Raw genomic sequence first — 22,285 nt, 5'->3', positions numbered from 1 at the left:
CTTCCATTTTGCAGATGAAGAAGCTGAGGCCTCAAGTCATTTATTCAGCTAATGAGTAGCCAAGCTGAGATCTGAACTCAGGTGTTCTGTGCAGAATCCATTTTGAGGGGAATAGTTATACTAGACTAATTTCATTTTCTTTTCCTCAACTTTCATTTCCTTAGCAGATTGCCTGCCCTGTAGTAGGTGCTTAATAAATGTTTGTTGAATCTGAGGTACCACATCACACCTATCAGATTGGCCAACATGACAAAACAGAAAAATGATAAATGTTGGAGAAGATGTGGGAAAATTGGAACACTAATGCATTGTTGGTGGAGTTGTGAAATGATCCAACCATTTTGGAGAGCAATTTGGAACTATGCCCAAAGGGCTATAAAAATGTGCATACCCTTTGACCCAGCAATAGCACTTCTAGGGCTATATCCCAAAGAGATCACACAAGCAGGAAAAGGACCCACATGTACAAAAATATTCATAGCAGGTCTTTTTGTGGTGGCAAAGAATTGGAAATTGAGAGGATGCCCATCAATTGGGGAGTGGCTGAGCAAGTTGTGGTATATGAATGTGATGGAATACTATTGTGCTGTAAGAAATAATGAACAGGCTGACTTTAGAAAAACCTGGAAAGACTTGTGTGGTCTGATGCTGAGTGAAGTGAGCAGAACCAAGATAATGTTGTACAAAATAACAGCCACATTGTGTGATGACTAATATTGATAAACTTAACCCTTCCTGGCAATACAAGGATCTAAGACATCTCCAGAGGCCTTGTGATAGAAAATGGTATCCACATCCAAAGAAAGAACTATGAAAGTTGAATTGCTATTTTTTTCTCTTCGGTTGAGTTTTGTTTCCTCTTTCTGATGGTTCCTCCTATTGGTTTTAATTTTTACTTACAACATCACTAATGTGAATATATGTTTAATATCAATGTAAATGTATAGCCTATATCAGATTGTGTGTCGTCTTGGGGAGGGTGGTGGGGAGGAAGGGGGAGAAAAATTTTAAACTCAAAAGCATGTGGAAGTGATTATTGATAAATCAAAATAAATTAATAAAAAAGTTAAAAAAAATAAATGTTTGTTGGCTTTTTGACTACTAAGCTGATAGGTCACTGGAGTGCTGGAGATCAGAGGTGTCAAACTTAAGGCCCCCAGGACAGCCCAACTAGATTAAAATGTAATTGGGAAGTGTTTAAGAAAATAAGCAAAAATACAATACAGTGGAGATAATGTAGATTTGTGGTTTTCTAAATCCATATGTGGCCAACAGTGATCCCTTTCCATTTGAGTTTGACACCATTGTGGTAGATTGTTCACTTGGATTTTATAAAAGTATCTGATCCAGCAACTCATCCTGTTTTTGTGGACATCATGAAGAGAGGTTGGCTAGATGATGGTACAGCTATTTAGATCTGGATCTATATGAAGTCCAGGATCCCTAAAGTAGTCATTGATGATTCCTTGTCAGTTTGGAAGATGTCCAGTGGAATGTCTCAGGGATCTGTGCTGGACCCTATGCTGTTTTAACATTATTATCAGTGACCTAGATAAGGGCATAGATGTCATGCATCTCAAGTTTACAGATGGTGCCAGGGTGAGAGGCATAGCTGGCACTGGCTGATAGGATTCAAAAGAATCTTGACATATCAGAACATTATAAAGACATGAGCATGAATGCTTCCTCTGACACTTAGCTGTGCGGTCCTGGACAAGTCACAATGCTTTTGCCTCAGTTTCCCCAAGTGTAAAACATGGATAATAATAGTACCTACCTCACAGAGTTATTGGAAGGATCAAATGTGGTGATCTATATAAAGCACATTGCAAACCATAACTCACTATGAGAATTTGAACTATCATTGCTATTATTAATAAGAAGAAATTGAATAAGGATAAATGTAAAGTCATACACCTGGGTTTGTAAAAGTTAGTAAGTGCATATGTACAGGACTGGGAGAAGCATCATAAGATAATAGTTTGTCCAGAAAAACAAACAAAAAAACCCTGTAAATATTGGTGGACTTTAAGCGCAGGGGGTTAGCAGTGAGGTATAGCAGCCCCTAAGCATGGTGCTATGGAAAGAACACTAGGCTGAATGTCAGAAGATGTGGGCTGTGGTTGTGCCAATACTTAGCTCTCCTGTACAACCACTTCGGCTCTAGAACTCCATTTCCTCCTTTATAATGTCATGGGGTAGTATTGGACCGAGTAATTTCTAAGGTACTTTACAGCTCAAAAATCTGTGATTCTGGAATTTTGCTAAAATTTCCCCTGTGGGCCCACTCTTCCAACTTTCATTGCTCTCATAGTTTCAGGTCCCCAGAGGGTGGCTGCTACCATAATTGCTATTAATGGAAACTAAGCAGTTCATGATCTTTAAAAAATTGTAATGTTCCAATTTAAAAAAAAAGTGGGGGTTGAAGAGGAATAATGTCTTCAAACTTTAGACTGGTGGGTTTTGATTGCTGACCAAATTCCAGAACTTATTATTAGAGGGCTGGTTTGTAAGCATTTACAGAGAGAATCAAGCAGTGATTGCGAAAGGCTAACATGGCTTCGTCAAGGGCAAGTTGTCATACCAAGCTAATCCACTTCCTTTCTTTTGACAGGATTGTTGTTAGACTGATAGATCGGAGGAATGGTGTAGGCCTGGTGTGTTTGGATTTCAGAAAAGTGTTTATCAGTTTCTGGTGGACAAGATGGCAAGATGTGGGCCTCCATTATCCTGGTCTATTCCTAAATGCTGTCATTGGCACCCATCATCACTTCCCCCACAAGGCCAATTTAGGATTTGCCCAATCTGTGTCTTTGATCAAGATAGTTTGCCCTTTCTACAAGCTCAGATCTCTTGACTCTCAAACACCCAGGAGGTCCCCTGATTTCATAGAAGGCTTTCTGTTGGTTGTTGGGCCTAGAGTTCTATATTAATCCCTTATCTAACTGATTATCACCTCCTTCATCTGTAAAAAGGAAAGGGTGAAAAAGAGTAACCAATTCCATTAAAGATTTTTCCATTAACCAGAAAGAATAATCTCATCTGAAAGTCTACTTACAAAGATTATAAAGCACCATAGCTTTCCTACATAAACCAAACCCATATAGGACAATTCAGTATTAGGGAAGTCAGATGTAGATAGGGACTGGCCCTGGAAAAACCAGTGGTCATGATTCTATGCTGTGTGGGAAATGTTGAAAGATGACGTGAAGATGAATGTGAAGGAATGAAAAAGTATTAAGCAGCTTCTATGTGCCAAGCACTGTACTAAACACTGGGAATACAAATACACAAAGGAAAGGGTGTCTCTGCCCTCTAGGAGCTTACATTCAAATAGACTCTCTCTCTCTCTCTGTGTATATACATACATATATATATATATATATATATATATATATATATATATACACACATATATATATGTACATAGATCCAGATATAGATATATATACACATACACACACTTACACATACACACAGTTACACACACACACATACAAACACATATATATACACATATATGTATATATTAGAATATTCTTTATATAAAATATTCTAAAAGAGAATAGTCTACATATTACAATATAATATATACTCTGTTATATCTATATTCTCTCCATATATATTTTTATATATAGGGGAGTAGTGTTCTGAGAGGGGCACTTTGATATGGAAAGTTGCCAGGATGGTGAATGGTGTCATTTTTCAAGTAGATTTACACACTTCTAGGAGCAATATTAGAGTCGATTTAATCATGGTACCAGAACTTGTCATGGGGTGGGAATGGTTTGGGTGTCAAGATCATTGGTAAGATGGCTAGAGAGTAAAGAGTAAAGCATGGCTGCGTTTTAGTTGTTCTGGTGAGGTACACATGTGGTTCCATTGTGTTGTGCTGGTGTCCAGCTTGTAGGAAGGGGGGCACCAGGTGATTTCTAAGGTTCCTCTAGCTGTAACGTTCCGTTGAGTACAGTTAAGTTACTGATGGATTTTGCCAGTGTTTTCTTTTTGCTGGTTAAATTGCATCCTCCATACTTGAAATACAGTCCTCTTCATCTTTGCCTCCAAGAATTGCTAGCTTCTTTTAAAGCTTAGCTCAAATGCCACCTCTTGCATGCAGTCTTTCTTTGTTAACACATCCCTCCTTCCCACGGCTGCTGTTTACTTAGGAAATATTAACTTGTATTTACTTTGTGTGTGTTTTATATATATTATATGTATGCATGCTGTTTGTATTGTAAACTCCTTAAGGGCAGAGACTGTTTCACTTTTGGTTTTGTATCGGCAGTGCCTGGCATACAGTAAGTGATTAATACATGTTTATTGATTAATCTATTTTAGTATTTGCTTGTTTCCTCCATAAAGGATAATCACGTGCTTTCTCATGGGGTAGGAGGCTGAACTAGATGACATCCTAAGTTTTTTCCCACTAAGAAATTCGGACTCTTGCAGTCACTCAACAAACATTTATTAAGTGTTTACTGTGTTCCAGGCACTATGCCAAGTACTTGGGCTATAAAGAAATGCAAAAACACAGCACCTGCCCTAAATATACACACGAGATGGACGGCAATGTCATTTTCCAATGCTTGTGACACACAACCATTGGCTCGCCTGAACACCACAACCTTGTGGTTATGTTTGTAAGCCCTTTTTGGTTTCTTGGCAGATTGGCTCTCAGGCCCCCACAGAGCTGCTGGTCAGGATGGATGAAGACCTCCTGCCCAATTCACATGTGCTCATCAGTGGCAGTAAATCAATTCTGAAGTAGGTGTTTCCTTCTTCCACTGGGGGAGGGCAAAGGAATGGGAGGCTCATCCGTTCTCCTTTGCCTAATTGCTTTACTCCATGCATTGGGTGGAGGTGGATTCAAATTTGACGTGCTACTTTGTTTCTTCCATCATTGGCTAATCTTAGGAATTATCTATAAAGTGAGGGAGTGTTAGATAGTAGACTTGGAGGCAAGAAGATCTGGGTTCAGTTTCACCTCTGATGTTTACTAATGCAGTGACCTAGGGCCAGTCACCTAACCTCCTTGATGTTCCGTTTCCTCATCTATAAAACGAGGAAGGGGGTGACCAGAATCCACTGAAGGTCCCTTCTAATCCTGATAGTTTATGATTTTCATAAGCGTAATATTCTCATAAGTATAATGGTTCTCATGAAGTATAATAATACAGACATCATACCAACTCTACCAGTCTTCTCTGGGAAAACCTTTCAAGTGATTGCCTTCAGAGAATTGAGAAATCATGTGATGAATGATTTGCTTCACTTAACCACTCTGGGCCACAGTTTCCTCATCTATAGAATGAAGGTGTTCAACTGGATGACCTCAAAAGTTCCTTCGAGCTATAAATATATGTATATATATATATATATACACATATATATTTTACCCTGTGATCCTCTGGCTTTCTCTGTTCAAAGTCAGATATGGTGGCCAACTGCCCTAATATGTTCTCGGAGGCACCCTGAAGGGGGTGGTGATTGAGGGGACAAGTCTGGGGTTGGGCCTAGGTAAGTAACCTTGAAACAGAAAAGTGAGAAAGATGCTCTCACTGCTTTCAGTGACCTCTTCTCTCCTTACCATTTTACCGTGCCCAACCCTACCATTCCATCCCACCATTCTTAACTCTTTCTTCCTCATAAATATGGTGTATGTACACATGTACATGCCCACAGAGTCCTCTTTCCTGGGAAAAATATAGAAGGTACTAATGTGAGTGGGTAGGCTAGGGAGTGTGTGGATGGGATTTAGGGACTGATGATAGTTGTTTCCAGCTCTAGAGACTGTTTAGAGTAGAAATGCCTTGTGTTTATATAATGTTTAGTACTTTCTCCACATACTTAGATCTATTTTCCCACTTGAACCTATGAAGCAGCAGGGCAAGTGTTGGTAGCCTCATTTGACATATGTCCTCTATGGCACAGACAGTGTTAACTTCTCCAGTGTCACATAGCAGATGATTCATTACCAGTCTTGTGTTTTGACTCCTGCAGATCAGAACTCTTATCTCTGCTCAAAACATACAATTGTTATCATGAAGGAAGAAGCTTCCAGCTGAGACATCGAGAGGTAAGATGTTGTTTTAATATCGAAAAAAGATTTGGGCTAAGTAAGTAAAGTTCCCCTGAGAAAATCCAGACATTCTGACTAAAGCCTTGCTTGGAGTCAGCTCCAAGCTGTGCTGTGGGAGAGAGCCACCATGACTGGAGATCAAGGCCTGTAGTCAGTCACATCGTATCCTCCTTATTTACCCCAGTATCACCACTATCATTTTTTTTTTTAGGTGAAATCTCATGGGCTCGTAGCATAGTAAGGCTGGAATAAATCTTGGAAAATATCTATAACAGTGGTTCTTAAACTGGAGTTTATGACTTGCAAATATACCTATATACTTTATCCACATACACATATACATGTATATGCACACATACATATATATGCACACACATACTTATAGATAACTTTATTTCACTAAAATTGGTTTCCTATGTAATCTTGCATATTTTCTTTTGTGTATTTAAAAATGTGATTCTGAGAAGGGATCCAGAAGCCTCACTAGACTGCTAATGGGGTCCACAAAATAAAACACTTGTTAAGGTCCCTTATCCAGTCTTACCCTCTCACTTTATAGACAAGGAAACTGAGCCATTGGAAGTTCAAAGGATATCCCCAAAAGAATGTGACCAGAGTTACAACAATGGTTTGCAAAGCTTTAAAAACTGTTAAAATTATCTTGGAGAGAACATCCTTGGAGGGGAAGAGATATCCCAAGAAGGAAACCTGCAGCTTGAGGAGGATGTTGGAAAGGAAGGGGTGGGAGGAGCAGAAGCAGTCACAGTGACTCATATCTTTCTCTTAGAACCAGCTGATCTTACCACCTGCTTCTACCCTCCTGACTGCTCTCCTGAGTCATTCCAATAGCCACCCTATTCCAACAATAATTACCATTCCCCACCCTCCTCAAAATGTGGGGTCTGGGGGCAACTGTTGGAATTAAAAAATATTTATTGGGTGCCTACTTTATGCAAAATGTTTTGTTAAATGCTAGACAATATTGTGATTAACAAAACATGGTTGCTGCCTTCAGGAAGCTTTCAATCTAGAATAGGAATTAAGAGATATATGCATAGAAGTGGGGGTAAGAGAATCTTCACCTTTTTATTTCATGAACTTTTTTGGTAGTCTGGTTAAATCTATGGACCCCTTCTCAGATTCATGCTTTGTTAATTACATTTATAATAGGAAGAAATGTTCCGTATCTGTTTGAGATTAGTGAAAATAAAGATGATTTTTTCCCCATCCAAGTTCATGGACATCCTGAAATCTATGCATAGAGTCCTTAAGGATATGTAGATGGCAGGTTAAGAATTCCTCATCTGTACCTGTGATTTCATTGGTATAGGGAACTACCAGATGGGGAAACCCTCTCTACCAATGAAGATCAGCACCTTCTCTGTAATTTATAGTCTTAAGAAATTTACCCAGGTAATGATTAAGTAACTTGCAAAGGTTCACACAGTGAGTTTATGTCAGGGACAAAACTTGAGTATAGATCTTCCCGATTCCAAGACCAAGTTCTCCATTCATTGTACCATATTAGATCTGGTACATATAATAAGAATGTTAATGCTCAAATTATTATTTTATTAATATTAACATATTTATGTAGAGCTTTACAGTTGATAAAGGCCTTTCCTAATAATGTTTCTGGATATCTGTTGGTACAAGTATTATAATTCCCATCTTACAGATGAGATATGTTGAAAGAGTTTAAGTTCCCCAAATCACTCTGGCTAGCTACAGAGCAAGGCCTCAAACCCAGGCTTGACTGTGACTCTGAAGGTCAGTGACTCTTTCAGTACATGATGCTTCTGCCTGTCATTAGCATCTCACTTGTCCCTCGGGGTTTCTGAAATATGAATGCCTCTTTCTAACCCAGCATCCAATTTCTGATCATAATACCCAGGACAGTTTTGGAGAAGTCTCTCTGACAGATCTGATTGTGCAGCCTTTTGTGGGTCTTTTTGCCTCTAGCTGCACACTGTGTCTGATGGCTAACCTGACTTCTTGTATGCTGCAGACTGAGCCTTTCCCTCTTGGTTGCTGAAGAGCTGGTCCCTTCTCTGAATGTGATGATTTTTTTAAAGCAGCAAGGGCACAATGTTCTGGAATAAAGTTCATTTCTAGCCCAGACTTCTGATCAAACCAACAGATGCTTAGTTGGGTATTTATTCACTCATCTCTATCAGTTTACTGTTTACTATTTGTATAATATTGGAGGATACATGGTCTTTATTACAGAAATAAAAACTTAGGTCCAGAGAACTAAATAACCTGCCCAAACACTGTCTTGATCATCTTTGAATCTCTCCATATGTTCCTAGTATAGTACATTGCATACAGTAGGCCCCTGAGCAGTGTCAAATGAACTGTGTGAATGAATGTAGTCCTCAAGAAACTTTCAAAATGTGCAAGTTATAAAGAGACAGATTTAGTTCACTCTAAGGTAGGACCTACTAGGTCCTAATCATTAGACCTCTAAAAAAAATAATAAAATAGGGGGGCAGGTAGGTGATGCAGTGGATAGAGCACCGACCCTGGATTCAGGAGGACCTGAGTTCAATCAAATCTGACCTCAGACACATAACACTTACTAGCTGTGTGACCTTGGGCAAGCCACTTAACCCCATTGCCTAGCCAAAATAATAATAGTAATAATAATAATAAAATAGGCTGTCTCATGAGATAGTGATTTGACCATCGCTGAAGGTATTCAAGCAGCGTCTGGGTGACCACTTTATCAGAATTTTGTAGTCGGACGTATGATCTACAACCCATTCTCTCTTTTTCTTTCTTACTGTTGTCTATCACATACTACAGATCACAAGAATGAAGTTCCCACCCCGACTCTCTTTAGAGTTTTATTTATGAAGGAAAGAAGTCACCTGTGTGACCTTAGGCAAGTTATTCATTTTCTCTAGGCCTCGATTTACTCATCTGTAAAATGAAGGAGTTGTGATCACTTAAGTTTTTTGATCATACATTCTCATCATTAAAAAAAATTCGAGCATGCACTCCTTATATTTGTACATTTATATGTTCACACACACACACACACACACACACACCTTTACCAAGAGATAAGCATGCACAAAATTCAGACATCCAGAAAGGATGAGATAAAGATGAAATAAATATTTTTTAAAATATTTTATTTTATTCATTAATGGTAGAAAACCTTTTATTTTCAATAAAATGTTGTTGTTGTCCAGTTGTTCAGTCGTGTCCAATCCTCTATGAGCCCATGGACTATGGCACACAGACCCTTCTGTCCTCCACTGTCTCTCCAAGTCTATGCAAGTTCATGTTTGTTGCTTCCATGACACTCTCTATCCATCTCATCCTCTGCTGTCCCCTTTTCCTTTTGCCTTCAATCTTTCCCAACATCACGGTCTTTTCCAAAGAGTTCCATCTTCTCATTATGTGGCCAAAGTGTTTAAGCTTCAGTTTCCGTATTTGACCTTCCAATGGATAGCCTGAATTAATTTCTGTAAGTATTGACTGGTCTGACCTTGTTGACCAAGGGACTTTCAGAAGTCTTCTCCAGCACCACGATTCGGAAGGGTCAATTCTGTTGTGCTCAGTTTCTCTGATAGTCCAGCTCTCACAGCCAGCTACACATTACTACTGGAAAAACCAACAGAGTTTTTGTTGTTGTTGTTGTTTGAAAGCAATGTTATTAAGTAGCCATCATTTTCAAAAAATCCCTGGGGATGTCCAGAGTATAGTGCAGACTGGAAAATAATATATTTCTTGTTCTTTAGTTAATTGGATCAAAGCAGCTAGTCAAGTAGGTGAATATCTAAAGACACCTTTAGTGAAAGATACAGCATACTGCGTGGTAATGGACAGCGAGCAGCAGCTTTTCGGCAGAAGTCATATTTCTCTGTGTGTAGATGTTCCCCATATGATGCAAAAAGCAAGCAAAAGTGATTTATCTCTGATTTCAACTCAGGCAAAAGTTTTCATTGTAAAAGCATTCCTTTTTTTTTTAATGTGGTTTTGCTCACTGAATGGACTTGTGCCTGAATTTTCCCTTCATGGTTGAATATTTTAATTGTGGTTTTGTATTAATGTGAAAGACAGCAAGAAGGCTAGCTTGACTAGCATGAAATGAGCAGAAAGGGGACTAATCTGTAATAAGGCTGTAGCGTGTGGTATTATGAAGGGTTATGAAGGCCTTTAAATGTCAAAGAGAGTAGTCAGTCAGTGAATAAACGTTTACTAAGTGCCTAACATGTTCAGGCACTATGCTAAGTGCTGGGGAAGGTGAAGAGTGATGACGTTGAACTAGGGTGGTGACCGAGTGGGCAGAAGGAGAGAAGATGCAAAGGATGTTGCAGAATTGGAAATGACAGGACTTAGCAACTGTTTGAATAATTGGGGTGAGTGAAAGTGAGGAATTAGGGGTAACACTCGACTAATTCAAAGGATGGTGGATAAAGCCCTTGACAGGGAAGAAACAGGGAAGGTCAGAAGAGGCAATGACTGAGGGGTGGGGGAGTAGATACGTCAAAAGGTCTGTGAAGCACATCGCAATTCCATCCCTGCCTGCTCATCCTAGGTGATTCACTCAGTGCTACCCAAAATGAAAGCAGGGAAGGAGGCAAGGCTCTTAGTCATTGGTCACTACCCTTCAACCTACCCAATAAGGAATACCTGCCTAGGTGGCAAGGTGATCTGGGGGAGAGTGAGTATTCTGGGTAAGAGGGGGTGTGGGAGGGATTTGACCTATCAGAATCTGATGGGGAAAGGATGGGAGCTCTCCTGAAAGTAAGCTCCTTGAGGGCACACAGTTTAATTTTTGTCCTTGTATCTACATTACCCAACACATCACATGATCAAAGTTCTAAAGCTGGGAGGGACCCCATAGGCACACTTGATAATTGTTAATTAATTGCTACAATCTAATTAGGACAGCTAAGTGGTGCAACGGATCGAGTGCCAGTCCTGGAGTCAGGAAGGGTTAAGATCTGACCTCAAACACACTTACCAGCTGGGTGACCATAGGCAAATCACTTCACCCTGCTTGCCTCAGTTTCCTCACCTGTAAAATGAGTTGGAGAAGACAATAGCAAACCACTCCAATATCTTTGCCCAGAAAAACCCAAATGGGGTCCCAAAGAGTTGGACATGACTGAAATGACTGAAAAACAAAGCAGTTGAGGAACATCAAATTTATTTGTATACTGAAGTCCTCAAGAGCAACATTCCTCTGTGAACCTTCCTACCCAGCCTTCTTCTTAGAGTCAAGTAGTTGTACCTGCTTAACATATCTCTGAGGCCATTTTCTAGCTTTCCTCAAACATAAAATGTTCTCTCGCTTTAAAATACGTGTTTTGGCTCACTGTCTGAATAATAATAGACTTAGAAATGAGAGGCGGTGAATGCTGTCCCCTGGGGAATGCAAGTTGTGTGAACCACAGAATTCCTTTATATACCAAGGGGTGAATTAAGAGCTGTGGCCTGAGCTTTTCTGAGGTCCCTTGATTTGATGGCTCTATTGTTATGGGCCTGCTGGCTCCGGAATCATCCTGACAAGCCCTCTAGGCTGTTTCCTGTACTACTTTAACTGTCCTACTCCCTGAATCTGCCCACTAACACTCTCTCTGTCTCTCTCTCTCTCTCTATCTTTCTCTCTCTCTCCCCCCTCCTTTCCCCTTCCTGCTACCCTTCTCCCTCTCTTTCTCTTCTTCCCTCCCTCCCTTTCCCCTCTCTCAATTTCTTTTCTGATCTTGTGTTTCCTTCCCTGGGAAAACAGCTGGTGTCTGGTTTTGTGGCACAGAATTAAAACAAAGATTGTGAGAGCTGGGAAGTATCCTTCACCAACCCCCTCATTCTATGGCAACCTCAAACTCACAGAAGATGAGGCATTTATTTGTCCCCCAAAGTACTGGATACAGCTGCTACCAACTTATAAGAGGGATTGTTAAATTTGGAGTGTGAGCATTTACACCTTGGAAATCAGCAAACACTGCTAATCATCCCTTGATTTATTGCTTTGGTGATTGTCTGGATTTAAGAAAGTGATGCCAAAAATGTTATAATGCAGAGTGAAATTTAAAACCATGCTGTGAATACCCCCACACACATAACACATACTTTGGAGAGGCAATTGTTCAACATTTATGAGCACATCCTTGGCCCAGATCTATAGAGAGACGGGGAGACTTCCTGGGCTGGGAAATGGGGGACAATGGAGGGACGGTTCTCCATAAACTAATGCCTTAGCTCTGTCACTTTTTTTTGTTGTTTTTGTTCAGACCTATTATTCCATCAGTGTAGACTACTCCCAGTATGGAAACTTCTCTTACTGCAGCATATCAGCAATTTATGCGCAGTTTAGGTCTCACAAAGTTCTCCTGTGTGGGCACTGAGAGGTTAAGCAGCTTGTCTAGGGTCACACGGCTAATCCGTGTTAATTTGGACATATTGTCTTCCTGATTGACTGTCTATCCACTACATACCTTGTTCTCTTTCTTAACTTATTTGTTGCTGTTCAGTTGTTTCAGTCGTGTCCAACTTTTCATGACCCCATTTGGGGTTTTCTTGACAAAGATACAGGAGTGGTTTACTATTTCCTTCTCCAGTTAATGTTAGAGATGAGAAAACTGAGGCAAACAGGGTTAAGGGACTTGCCCAAGGTCATACAGCTAGTAAGTGTCTGAGGCTGGATTTGAGCTCAGGAAGATGAGTCTTCCAGACCCTGCCCCCTTAATTTAGACTTTCTATCAATTATTAAGTTTCTTAACTTGTCCTTGAAAGACTATAGCAAAGGCTTCATTGATTAATTTATTTAGGGGTAGGGGAATTGAAAGGGGCAGAAAGGAAACAGAGCAAAGGAGTTGGAGTCAGGAGGACCCGAGTGTCCTAGTCTGGGAAGGGCCTTCTCCTTCCTTAGCCTGCCACCTGCTGGCCTCAGACCTACTTTGTTACTGTCCTGGATGGGAACAACAGACATGTTAACTTTTGTATATGAATACTTCCTCTACTTTTCCCTGCCGTATGCTTCTTGTAAGAAGAAGAACAACAACAATTAATAATGTAAAATATGGTATTGTTAATAATAATAATGTAACCACCAGGCATGGCTGGCTAGAATTACACATCAAAAGCTTTTCTTCGTTCCTAAACTAACAGTGGAAAAATCTAAATGTAACAAATGCAGACCTCATAATAGCCTGGAGAATTCAACCAGTAAACTGAAATGGAATCAGACCATTATGTATTGAACTGTTGACCATGATCACCTGCACAGAACATTGATTTGTAAAAACTTCAGGACGTTTTAAATGGTGTCGCCAGGCCAAATACTTATCATGTCCAAAATAAAAGGCTTTAGAAGTAAAGGGGCCTAGCAGAAGACATGAAAAAGCACAGGGGAAAAGGTTAAAATGCATCCCTGTTGTCTGGTCTGTTACTGACACTGTAACAAGAACCCCTTGTCAGAGCGATATTTTAGATGAATAAAACTGAATACATAGAATTACAAAGGAAACTAAGAATTAGTGAAAAGAAACATATAATTTTTTTCCTGTCCAACTTTATGGACCCCCTGAAATCTATACATGGACTTCTTGGGGGCTTCCATAGACTCCCAGTTAAGACCCCCTGGTATATATGCTGGATGAATTTTAGATAGCCATTGCAGGGAAAGTCTCCCCATATTGAAGATCCCATAAGGGCATGATCATATATACACCTTTGACATATGACCTATGCACCATAATAATTCTTTAACATCATTCCTCAGGCAACGGAAAGCAATGCATGAAGATAAAATCAATGACTAATCGAAATTTAGGCCAGGAAGGGAGGTCAGAGATCATATTTCTCCCCTTTCTTCTTGTGAGTGAGGGGTGGGGGTAGGGAAGACGCTGCTTTTGTTCAGCTTCTCTGAGCAAAGACAGAGAGCAGAAAACTGATATCTCTGAGGTCAGTGTGTGCCCCAGGAGCTGGGTCTAATGCCTCACACCACTATCAGGCCACATAATTATTGCATGTCACTGGTTAATCACCACAGTGCATTAACAACAGTACTAATTATCATGTTCAGTATCTAGCCTTGACTTTGTAGGAAAAAGGGATTATGGAAGATTGTAAACTCAGTATGATTCAATAATGTGACATGACCACTAAAAGTAGTTAATTAAGGGAAGTGGGAGGGAATTGGGGGGGGGAAGCCCCACTTTGCTCTGGTCAGACCACACTTGGATTATTGTGCCCAGTTCTAGGTGCTACATTTTAGGAGGATGTGAGCAAGCTACAGTGTTCTCAAAGAAAGGCAGCCAGATGGATAAGGGAACTCGAAATTATGTTACATGAAAATTGTTTGAAGAAATGATCATGATTATTGGCAGGGGCAGGCCTAAGGATCATATGATGGTTGTCTGCATATATCTGCATGATTGTTACATGGAAGGGGGTCAGACTTATTCTTTGTGGTTCTAGAGAACAAATCTGGAACCAGTGGATAGAGGTTTGCAAGAAGACAGATTTCCATTTAAGATAAGAAAAGGAATAACACTATAATAAATTACTGAGAAACATGAGAGGACGAATAGCCTAGGAAGACCTGGATTTGGCCCTACCTCTGACTGTGAGATCCTTGAGAGCCCGGATGGGGACTGTCTTTTGCCTCTTTTAATCTCCAACATTTAGCTCAGTACTCGGCACATAGTAGATTGTTAATAAATGTTTATTGGTTGTCTGATACATACCGGCTGTGTCTAGTCTCTTAACCTCTCAGTGCTCTAGGACAGTGGTGTCAAATTCAAATATAGATGGGAATCACTGAAGCAAACCTAAGGATCCATGTGGTCAGCATATTGACTTACAAAATGACAAATTAACAGCTGTGTTTTACTGTGTTTTTATTTATTTTGCTATTTCCCAATTACATTTTAATCTGGTTCAGACTACATTCATACTTAAGTGTTGGGGGCCTGGGTTGCATGTTTGATTAATCATCTCTCTAAGACTATGATGTGCAGAGGATGTGCCAAGCTGTCTTGGTAGACAGAAGTTGTTTTCAGCCAGGAATTTCCTATACCAGTAACATTACAGATCTAGTCCCTATTCCTATCACTAAGACAATCCTCCCTAACAAGTAGAACTGTCCAAGAATGGGATGGCCTATTTATCTGCATGTATTTAAACAGAGGGCAAAGGACCTGTTATTGGCTGTATTGTCGAAGGGAATTCTAGTTTCAGGTAGGGATAAGATGTTACATGACTCTAAGGGCCCTTCCACTTCTTAGAATACATGATTCTGCACAATATTCCGTCTATGGGGAGGATACATACTGATATTGGGTAGGCTGGGATAAGAGCAGGAAACCTTTTCTTCTCTCATTCCCTTTTTCATATCCTTTCCCAAAATCTCAATAAGATTCCTTTGAATGGAAGTTCCAGATGAGTTAGTCAAAGCAATTATTGAAAAGATGCTTTACTTCCAAAGCTGGTCTCAATATTCACTCACTCCTGAAACAGATGTCTAAAGTAGTGTGCTAGGCTCCACGACAGGGGATAACGACTAGAGCTATGATTTCATTATTATCAGGAACTTTCTAAATGAAGAGACTCCCTCTACCAATGCAGGTTGGCATCTTTTCTACAGCTGATAACCTGTTAGTGCTCTGGGCAACTCTTTAAGACCAAGTAACTTGGCCAGAATCACACAACAAGCATGTGTCAGGCTTGAGACTTGAACCTGGATCTTCCTGCTTCTGAGGCTGCCTCTCCCAAGGGAGAGACCAAGGTAAATAAGACATGGAGCCTGGTTTCCGAAGGCTGACACTGTCCTCTGAGCTCCCACAAATCTCCTCAAGGGAGTTCCCCCCATGTTAAGGAAGCATAACACCAGAGTGGGAAAACATTCTGTTGGTTGGTGTAATTACTGTTTCACATATTTTGGGGCCCTGGACTAAGATTGTTAGTGCAGTTATTCCTAGAGTCCAGCTTGATAACTTTACAGAATACTAATCACTGGGTCAGGGTGTAATGGAGAGAACTCAGTAATGATTGAGAGTTTGGGAGTTACCAGATTTATGGTTTATGCCCAACTTCCTTCAAGGCTTAGCTCATGCACCATCCCCTTCATGAGGCCTTCCCTGATTCCCTCAGCTGTTACTGCCTGACCCACCCCCACCAATCATTGTGCTTTTTTGTTTTATTTCATGTGTGTATACATATATACACATATAATATATAGATATCTATATATGTGTATTGTGTGTGTGTATGTGTGTGTATGTGTATATGTGTATATATATATATATATATATATATATATACACACACACACACACATACATATATTATCTGTGAGTTTGTATCATCCTAGTAGAATGTTAGCTTCTTGAGTGCAGGGACTATCTCATTTCTGTATTTCTGTCTCCTGTGACTAAGTCAGTACTTCTCACATAGTAAGTGCTAACTCAATGCTTACTGATTGATTAATTTCCAAGAGTTTGGGCTCTAATGTTTTTGATTTATTTTTTTTTTTTTTTACAGTTCACAGCATTTAAATCCATTGAGAGTCTTATTATTTTGCCTTCAGCTATACCCTAACTACATTTCCCTTTTTAGCTCCTAGATTATTAATCTTAATGTCAGTATTTTTGTTGGTATGATAACTATGTTAATATCCATAATCAGACAACTTATATAAAGCCCCACATTTGATTCAGATCTTTGGATAAAGCAAAAGAGATGTGGTTTGACCAGTCCAGAGCAATGGTCCCTTTCCTCTTAGGCTCCTCATCTGGTATGTGTCCATTAATACAACCTAAGATGGTGCCACCTGGCTGCTGTGTCTTAAGTCTCTGTTAAGCCTCAGTTTCCCCATCTATTAGGCACAGTACTTATTTGTATATGATATGTAATATGATAGCTACACTTAAGATGTATTGTTACCATTGTTATTTATCCAACTGGAAAGTCTATCCTACCTACTTCAAGTGCTTAATCAAAACAGGCATATAGCTCTTAATGGAAAAATTCTCCCCTTCAGTAGCCCTCCCCAGAATGGCATGGACTGTGAGACAGTAGGAGAGCAAAGACAGGATATATTGCTTTCTCTTCAAGATAAGAAACTGATAATGCAGGAAAACACCACAACAGAATGTTATTTACAGAAGACTTTATTTGTGGGGTCACAGTTCATAAATGACTGGGAGGTTTGAGTTCAAAGACCTGGGTATCCTGCCCTGGTGGGGACTGCTGGAATAGTCCAGGGCAGAGTTCAACATGGAGGGTTGAGTCCTTTTCTCCCAAGCCTTGCCCCACTCACCAGACAGTTTTGTCAGGGGACTCCCAGGGGTCTTTGCTTCACAGGCTCTGACTCGGCGGGCAACTCTGGACTTTCCTGTTTCAGTCTGTTTATGCAGAGGGGAAGGGTCAGTGGATAAGCCAGTCCTCCTCAGGGCATCTTTCCAGCTCTGTCGCTTTGGTTGGGATTCCCCAAAAAGCCAGTCTAGGGGGTCAATGTTGTCGCCCAGAGTCAGGGTAGGATGCTGGCCACTAAAACGGGCAGTGATGTCCTGCAGGGATGAGGTTGGGCTTGACTTCTCACTGTGTGAAGCTGCTGCCACATCATTGAAGGTCTTTCCTCTGAGCCTGCATGGCTTTCGTGGTCTGTTGTAGGGGAGACGTTGGGCCCCATCAAGCACAGAAGTGGGCTGGGCTAGCTGACAGATGGACTTCACATAATCATCAAGGCTCTGTGATGACAGAAGATCATTTTGCAGCTCATCTTTAGCCTGGGCGCCTCCCAGCATCATCATCTCCGAGGTCTCACTTATGGTTGGCAGGAGGGCCACTGAAATCAGAAGCCTGGACCTCATACCTTATAACAGGGAAGGAAAAAAAATCAACCTATTAGTTGTGAAAATAGCTCATGAGGAATCCTGGAGCCTGGCAGGCAAACTATTTTCACTATCATTTGTCATTTAAAAGGTCCCAGTTGCAAATCAATGCCCCTGACAGCACTCTCTATTAGGGGAGATGAAGGGGGGGGCAATTAGGATACTTAGTTTAGCAGGGCTTTCTTACACTAGCTAGACATTGATGGTCTTTTTAGTAGGCAATTATAAGAGCATTTATATACAGCACTTTTTGATTTGCAAAATTTATTGCATATATTATCATTTAATTTTCTCTACAAAACTGTGAGGTAAGTGCTGCTGTTATCCCCGTTTTACAGATGGGGCAACTGAGACAGATGTTAAATGACTTATCCATTGCCATACAACTAGTTAGTGTCAGAGCCAAGATTTGAATTCAGCTCTTTCTGACTCTGAACCCAGAACTCTATCCTGCACTTCACCTATTTTTGAGTCCTGCCTCAAATACTTAATAGCTGTGAGAACCTGGAAGAGTCATTTCATGGCCTCTAAGCTCCCTTTCTAACTCTCAGTCTATGGTCTTTACCCTAGTTAACCCCATGTGTATTTGGAATGGGAAATTATATATATATATATATATATATATAAGTATGTATGTATGTATATAGCTTCCTAGTTTCCCTTTTCTGAAGCTAGGCACCTTGGAGGCCCAGAGAGGTAGACAGTCATCTTCACTTTCCACAGAAACATCGCTAGGCTTTGGACTCCAGGTTTCTCTCCCCGCTAAAATCAGAGTGCAAGAATGTTTAAGACAAACTTTCAAATACGTGTCTTTCAATGCCTACTTTCGTTACCCTGTTGTTGAAACTTAACTAGCTGCTCTAGCTGGTCTTTTAAGACCATTGAAAGTAATTTTTAATAAATTAAAAAATGCACAAACACACACCAACCCAAGTTGTATATAGTATATACTCTTACCTGCAGTTGCAGAGACTAGGCTGTGAGGCTCTGTCTGAGTTTGCTAAACACGATGGCTTCCTAAGAACCGAAAGGGAATCCTCTTCCCCGGCTGGGCTGGGCCAGACACCAAGAGAGCAGAGAGCAGAGAGCAGAGGCCCCAGGTCCCTGCGGGGACTGAGCGCCAAGTGCTGGAGCTGCCTGCTGCCTGCCGGCCGAGGAGCTGTCTGACCAATCTGGGCATCCCAGCAGCCTCTTATACCCTCCCCTGTCATAGATAACTGTCAGCTGTGGTCTAAAAATAGCAGCACTCAGGAAGGCTCTCAGAGGAAAAACAGGCTGGAACTGGCCTGGGTTTGGTCCTTTCACTAACCTCTCAGTAAATGTTTGTCTTTCAGATTCATTTCCCCCGTGATTCAACCATTGTTTATCTTACTGTAATGGGGGGTGGGGGTGGGTAAGAGGAGGCTGTGCTCCTGGGCCCTGGGCTGGATTACTTGTGCAAAGGCTGCCTCGGCCCTAATGGAGCAAAGGCCTCATAAAATCTTTTCCGCCTTAGGCTAAAAACTGATTTCCATTGTTCCCATGTGCTACTTTCCCACAGAAACAAAACTATTCCGAGGCCAGTTTCCAAGCCAGGCCCTCCCTTCACCCTGCACCTGTCAGGTGGCTGGGGGACACAGTGCTGGGTAACTCGCCACAGGTTGAACGCCCGCATGGATGTCAGGACCAGGTACCAGGACGACAGGGTAGTGGTCCCAGTTTGTGTTAGGAGAGACAACTTTCTAAGAATCAGCTAAGTATTTTGCAGAGATTATCTTATTTGATCTTCATAATAACCCTGAGAGATAAGTGCTGTGGTTAATTTCACAGTAGAGGAAACTGAGGCAAACAGAGATGATTGCCCAGGCTCACACAGCTAATAAGTGTCTGAGGCCAGATTTGAAGCAAGGTCTTCCTGACTCTAGACCTGGAGTTCTTCTTCGTTAGATACCAAAGGGCTCTCCAGTCTATACCCAACCAAATAACCCTTTGGCAACATCTCTGACAGATAGTAGGTAGCTTTAAATGTAGCATTTTGAGGTTTGCCAGAGGGTTTTACAAGTCATCTTGTTGATTCTCATAACAATCTTGTGAGGTAGTTGCTATTGAAATTCACATTTTAGGCATAAGGAAACTGGATCAACCAATAAGTATTTATTAAGCACTTACTAAGTACAAAGCCCTGTGCTTAGTGCTAGGGATATAAAGAAAAAGCAAAAATAGGCCCTGCCCTCAAGGAGCTTAAATTCTAATGGAGGAAAGAACATATGCACAAATGGGTGCATATAAGAGATATAAAGACGAGATAGAGGTTAGGCTTAGAAGGTTAGGCACCAGCAACTAGGGCACTTGCGAGAGTCCTCCCATGGGAAGTGATGCTTAAGCTGAGTCTTAAATGAAGCAAGAGAATGTAAGAGGGAGAAGTTAGAAAGGAGAAGATTCCAGACCTGGGGGATAGGCAGTGTGCAAAGGCACAGAAATGAGAGATAGGGCCCCGTGTTTGGGAGAATCAGAGAGACACATCTGTCCAGCCACATATGTAACCCTGGAGAGCCAACACCTAGATCTGGGAGGATGGGGGAGGTGCACGTGCACACTTAGTGAAGTTATTCCGCCTTCTCACTCAAGGAATAGAGGCACTTGAGTAGCATGCTTCAAGTCACACACTGCAACTCTTTAAGAAAATGAAGTGAGTAATTCTATCCTTAAATCCACCTTTTTTTTTTTAATGGGGTACCCTAGACACAGTAAACGTTAATACTTGACTTTAAGCCTGTGGCAGAATGTGTTTTTTTAGGAGCCATCTCAGTCACGTAGGCCATGCTTTAGTGTACCATTATGTCCCTTGTTCAAAGGCTTCCCATTAGTCTGTCATCAAGCTTACTACTGACTTTGTATTTCAAGTATATTCAGTACTAGGCATGTATTCAAGGTTCAGGATGCTAGCAGCCAGAAAACACTTTTGTTCTTTAAAAAAAAAAAAAAAATTGCTTGAGCAGAAAGCTGTGAATGAGAAAACAGAAATTCTGAATTGTCTCCAAGTCTTTCATTGACTCTCCATACTGTCTTTGTACACTGCTTCTCTTTGCAGTGTCTTTCTAAAATGAGACGTTGTAGTCCCTGATCAGACCACATCTGCATTGTTGTGTTTGACTCTGGGTACCACGTATTGGGAAGGACATCGGCAGGTCCAGAGGAAGGGGACGGAGATAATGAAGATGGGATAATAGGGGATCATGGCATGTGAGGTCTGGTTGAAAGTATAGTTGTCTTAGCCTGAAGAAGAACAAGCCTACTGGGGGGAGGGGAGGAGAAGATGGGTAAAGAGACAGGTGATAGCAGTCATCCAGATTTTGAAGGGTTGTTCTTATCCTAGAGCAGGCTCCCTAGTCCTGTCCTAGAGGATGGAACTAAGACCAATAGCTAGAAATAGTAATGAGGCAGATCTGGGCATAATATGAGGATGTGTTTCTAGGAATTCGAGCTATTTTTTTTTTAAATGGAGTTTTCTGCCTCATAAGGTAGTGAGTTTTCTTTCATTGGAGGTTTTCAAGGATGAAAACCATGGCTATTTGTCAGAAATGCTGTCTAGAGGGGATTCTTGTTTCAGGTAAAGAACAGCTAGACTTTAGCTGAAAGGTTACAATTGGGTCCTGCCTGGTCACTTTCCAAGAGGCCTTCTTAAGAGGACAAGGGTATTTAAAAAGTATTTTTGCTTAACCTGGAACAAGATCCAGGAGTGAATATGGTCCCATCAGCAACTTGTGAGAGTGAACATATGAAAAGTTCATGTTTTGTCTCATCTATCAGTTCACATAGGGAATCTTTCTACAAGTCTATACTAAGCTCATCTCTCTGATTCACAGACTAGAGAACTGGATGAATCCTAACACGAAAGCTTATTAATTAGACTAAATGTCAAGTTGTCCAAAAAAATATGTACCATTTCCCAATTGACTCAGTAAAGGTTTTATTTGCTTGTTTGTTTTTAGCTATGTTGGAGAAAATAAGATCAATCGATAATCATTTATTAAACACCTGTTATGAGCTAGGCACTAGGATTACACATCCCAAATTGAGAATGTCCCTTCCTCTTATTAACTTTACATTCTACCAGGTCCAAAAAGATATTGAGGCCACTGCTTGTTTTTTTTTTTTTTGATGATAGTTATTTGATGAAGGGAATCAAGTCACTGATTCCAAACAGTAACTAAAAACAACACTCCTCTACTCCATCACCACCATTTTACCTAAAAATCTCTAGTAAGAAGGAATCAACTTATTCTCAAGACAGCCCATTGCATGGGTGGATGAATGCATGCATGGATGGATGGATGGATGGATGGATGGATGGATGGATGGATGGATGGAT

At 40.7% G+C, this 22,285-nt stretch overlaps 2 protein-coding genes across 6 annotated transcripts in view; one reads left to right on the top strand and one right to left on the bottom strand.

Annotated features, from left to right (window-relative positions):
- RASSF4 (Ras association domain family member 4) overlaps positions 1-22,285 on the top strand; it is an 81,134-nt gene that overhangs the window by 26,772 nt on the left and 32,077 nt on the right. For all 5 annotated transcript variants that reach the window (XM_027847397.1, XM_027847400.1, XM_027847399.1 and 2 more), the window contains exons 3-4: positions 4,667-4,764; positions 6,001-6,076. In XM_027847397.1, coding sequence (XP_027703198.1) covers positions 4,703-4,764; positions 6,001-6,076 — 138 coding nt within the window. In that variant the 5' untranslated portion in view covers positions 4,667-4,702. The remainder of the gene's footprint in view (positions 1-4,666; positions 4,765-6,000; positions 6,077-22,285) is intronic.
- Positions 17,194-19,107, bottom strand: DEPP1 (DEPP1 autophagy regulator). The gene is made up of 2 exons (XM_027847401.1): positions 18,892-19,107; positions 17,194-17,915 (listed from the first exon to the last, which is right to left on the bottom strand). Exon 2 carries the CDS (start codon positions 17,911-17,913, stop codon positions 17,224-17,226), a length of 690 nt encoding a protein of 229 aa, XP_027703202.1. The 5' UTR covers positions 17,914-17,915; positions 18,892-19,107; the 3' UTR covers positions 17,194-17,223.

Source organism: Vombatus ursinus, unplaced genomic scaffold, assembly GCF_900497805.2.
Source record: "Vombatus ursinus unplaced genomic scaffold, bare-nosed wombat genome assembly UNPS02015404.1, whole genome shotgun sequence".
In the NCBI taxonomy this organism is placed as follows: domain Eukaryota; kingdom Metazoa; phylum Chordata; class Mammalia; order Diprotodontia; family Vombatidae; genus Vombatus; species Vombatus ursinus.
This window is presented reverse-complemented; position numbering and strand designations above follow the sequence as displayed.